The sequence below is a fragment of the Emiliania huxleyi genome (genome assembly GCF_000372725.1).
Source record: "Emiliania huxleyi CCMP1516 unplaced genomic scaffold EMIHUscaffold_231, whole genome shotgun sequence".
In the NCBI taxonomy this organism is placed as follows: Eukaryota; Haptophyta; order Isochrysidales; family Noelaerhabdaceae; genus Emiliania; species Emiliania huxleyi.
Window position 1 is genome coordinate 43,839 of NW_005200326.1, and position 3,823 is coordinate 47,661.

General features: G+C 68.7%; 1 protein-coding gene across 1 annotated transcript; it reads left to right on the forward strand.

The window, feature by feature from the left end:
* Positions 1 to 2,764: 2,764 nt before the first annotated feature.
* On the forward strand, positions 2,765 to 3,706 carry EMIHUDRAFT_236160 (hypothetical protein; the record flags this gene model as incomplete). Its single annotated transcript, XM_005779346.1, has 4 exons — positions 2,765 to 3,037; positions 3,191 to 3,212; positions 3,281 to 3,441; positions 3,677 to 3,706. The coding sequence occupies 4 exons, from the start codon at positions 2,765 to 2,767 to the stop codon at positions 3,704 to 3,706; spliced, it is 486 nt and encodes a 161-aa protein (XP_005779403.1).
* Positions 3,707 to 3,823: the final 117 nt, after the last annotated feature.

A 3,823-nucleotide genomic window follows, 5' to 3' on the forward strand; every position in this document is an offset into this window, starting at 1 on the left:
GCAGCAGCGGAGGGCGCCGGCCGCCGTCCTGGGTGCAGTCGTCGGTGAGGCTGTCGAAGTCGTACTCCTTGCCGGCGCGCATCTTGCCGAGGTCGAGCGAGAGGTCAAAGTCCTTGGTGAGGCTGGTCCAGGCGTTCTCGGTGGCGCACCAGCCGCGGTCAAAGTACTTGGCCACGTTGGTGCCCTCGGCCTGATCCTCCGCCTTGTGGCCGTCCGGGAAGGAGGTCAGCCGCAGCACGAACGTGTGCGGGTGGGAGTAGAGCGTGCCGATGCAGCCCAGCCCCTGCTTGAAGAGCGCGTTCTGCTCCTCGGTGTTGTCGGGGGGGTCGGGGTGTTGGTGCAGCGAGCCGAAGTCCCAAAACACGCCGAGCCGCGGGATGTCGGGATCGCTGAGCAGGGCCTTGAGCGCCCTCGCGACGCGGGAGAGGTTGGCTCCGCGCGGGTCGGGGTGGTCCTTGGTCAGCCACGGGTAAGAGAGCGCTCCGACGGGAAGCCAATCCTCGCCGGTCGCCTCGACGAGGTCGGCGAAAGAGAGGAAGGCCTCTTTGGGCAGCGCCTGACGGTGGGCGATGACGCCGCCCGCCTCGGCGTGGCGGATGACCCACTGCGCGTCGAGGACAGCGACGGCGCCGCTCGCGAGGACCGGCTCGAGGTCGCCGCCGCCCTTCTCGCGCCACAGCTCCAGCTTCTCCTCGCTCACGCCGAGATCGGGGGCGGAGGGGAGGGCGGCGGCCGGCTGCGTCGGCGCGGCGGTGTCGGCAGGCGTCGGGGCGTCGAGTTCGACGGCGGGAGGGCCGAGCGGCTCCAGTTTCGTCTCGCTCACGCCGAGATCGGGGGCGGAGGGGAGGGCGTCTGCCGGCTGCGTCGGCGGGGCGGTGTCGGCGGGCGTCGGGGCGTCGAGTTCGACGGCGGGAGGGCCGGGCAGCTCCTCGGTCGGGGCCTCGACGCGGCTGGGTAAGCAGCCCATGTGGAAGGCGATCGACTTTGACAACTCAGTGTGATAACTTTTTTTCAAGGGTTGCCCGGCCGGGTTGCTGCGCAAATCTCGCGCTGCGCTAGCTCAGAGTGAGTTCGCGCTGCGCTAGACTCAGACGGCGTGCGTGCGCGGGCCGCCGGGGTGACGGCGGGTGTGAGGAGGAGGACCCCACCTCCTTCGGGCTCGCGGCTCGGCAGCTTGTCGGGCTCTACCACTGAACAGGGCGAGTGACGGTTGGGGCAGTTATCAGTTGTGCGGCCGTCGCCGCGGCTCGTCTCTGCCGCGGCGGCTGCTGCGCGCTCGCAGCGGCGCCGCTCTCTCGAGCGACGGCTGGCGCCGCGGCTCGCCGCCGACGCGCGCTGCGCTCGCACGACCATCCGCGGCGTGGCGTGCGCGGAGCTGCGCGCCGCTCTGCTGCACTGCTGTACATCATCCTGCACTGCTGGATTGGACTGCGTTGGTCCTCGAGGAGACTGCGCGGTGCTCTACGCGGAGGTCTGCGAGCGTCGATCGCGCACGGCAGGCGGATTGCGGGCTGCGTGAGAGCGGCAGGCGCTCTCCTCTCTCTGCTGCTGATGCTGCTGCTGCTGGTGCTGGTGCTGCTGGTGCTGATGCTGCTGCTGGTGCGGCGCGGCTCTGCGACTCGGCTCACCGCGCGCGTCGCGGGAATCTGACGCGGTGGGCGGCGTCGAGAGCGGCAGCGGTGGCGGCTCGAGGGTGGAGGCGGTGGCTGGAGGCTGTGGTGGACTTTGAGTTTATTTAGGGGTCGAGTACGCGGGCCGCCGGCGAGCTGCTGCCGCGCATGCTGCGCTGTGGGCTTCGCAATCGTGTCCTGAGTACGTCGCCGACGCCACCTGCCGCTCGCAGCTGCCTTGGACTTCCCTGCCATCAGGCAAACACACAGACACACACACACAAACACACACACGTTATTAATCGGGTAATAATTATTAAATATTAATCATCGGGCGGGGGCGCGGCGCGGCGGCGAGCGCGACGTGCAGCACGACGCCAACCCCGCCGGCCCGACGGAGCGGCGGTGCGAGGAGGCGATGCACCTCTCGCAGAGGAATGGCGGCTTCGGCTGGGCGCATCCGCGACTCATCGCACCGGCCGCCTCGACTGGGCGCGTACTCGACGTCCTCTATCTGCTGTGGCGGCTCGAGGACGTATCCCCGTTGGTGCCGCCCCCGAGTGGGTGGGCCACGTCCGGGGTGCCGATGCTCGCGGAGGCAATCGCGTTCATCGAGGAGCTCGTGAACACGCACGCTGTCGCTCTTCGCAGAGCGCTGCTGCTGGGGGGGGGGGTCGGCCATGGGCTTAGGTGTGCAGGGGGGGTACCGAGCAGTGTGCGGCCGCTCCAGAGCGAGAGAGCATGCTGCGCACCCTGACGCAGCGTCAGCTCGCCTCCAATCAGGCTCTCTCGCCAAGTAGGTAGGTAGAAAGGTGAAGAACAGCCAGGCTCGGACTGGACACCAACGCGGTATGGGTGGACGCTAGCTAGACAGATGATGACGACACGCACGAGCGACACACAGACACAAACAGGCTCACAAGACACACAGCCAGCGGGCTGCCACACACCCTGAGTAGGCGTACACATAACTCAAGGCCACATCCTCCCTAAAACAAACAACATTGCCGCCGCCGCACCGAGAAAAAGAAACGTGGCCGCCTCGTTTCGATGAGAGACTTGGAGCACACTTCAGTCGGCAGCTTTGGGAGTGCGACTGACGACACTGCCCTGGGTCGCGCAGTGAGGCGTCCGGCGCTCGGGCGCCCCACGCGATGAACCTCGTGGCACCGGGCCCTGGCCCGGCATACCCCTCCCACGAGCGGGCGGCGGCGGCGGCGGAGCTCGAGACTGCGCTCTACGACCGGGAGACGTGCGGCAAGATTATCGGCCCAGGAGGATCCACCATAAAGTCTATACGCGAGTCCACGGGAGCCAAGGTGGTCGTGAGCAACGAGAGCGTGTGCGGCATGCAGGTCGTCTCTCTCAGCGGCAGCGAGGCCCAGATCCACGCCGCCAAGCTCTGCCTGGCCGCGATTGCGACGTCGGTGACCGGCGGCGGCTCCCTCCCGGGAAGCACGGCGAGGAGCAAGGCCGAGCCGCCGAGGGCCGGCGCGGCGGAGCCGCCGGGCGGCGGCCAGCAGCAGCTCGTTCCGGGCTCGGCGGCCGTGGCCGTGACCGAGATGTTTGCAAAGTCGCAGGTCAGCCGGCTCATCGGCCCCGGTGCGCGCTCCCCCGGCGGCACTGCGGCTGGATCCAGCCTAGTCCTCACCGCGCCGACGCCCCGCCAGGCGGCGCGACCATCCGGCGGCTGCGCGACACCTCCCGCGCCTTCATCAAGATCGACAACGAGGACCTGCCCGCGCCGCCCGGCGCGAGCGAGCCGTGCCAGCAGCTGCGCGTGACCGGCACCGAGGCGCAGGTGGCGGCGGCGCTGATGCTGATGCACGATGTTCTAAACTCGGAGGCGGGGCTGCCAAAGGAGCCGCCCACCGCCGGGGAAGGCGAGGACCGCCGCCCCGGGCCCAGAAGCCCCCCCTCCCCCCTCCCCCCCCTTCTCCGTGCCGGCTCCCGCATGTCTCGGTGTGGAGATGCGGGGGTCGCCTTGGGCCCTTGCCCCACCACCGTTGTGTGTGTGGAGAAGCAGACCGTAGCTCACGCCCGCCCCTCCCCCACCCGTGCCGCAGGCCGGTGCAGATTCGGATACAGCTCAATGATGAAGCAACGGCGCGCTTAATCAAGAGAGAGGAGCACATCTGGTGTTTGAGCAAGCTCTTCGATTTCCTGGAAAGAGGCCCGCCCGGTCTTGAGGGAGTCGCTGAGGAGGAGGGATA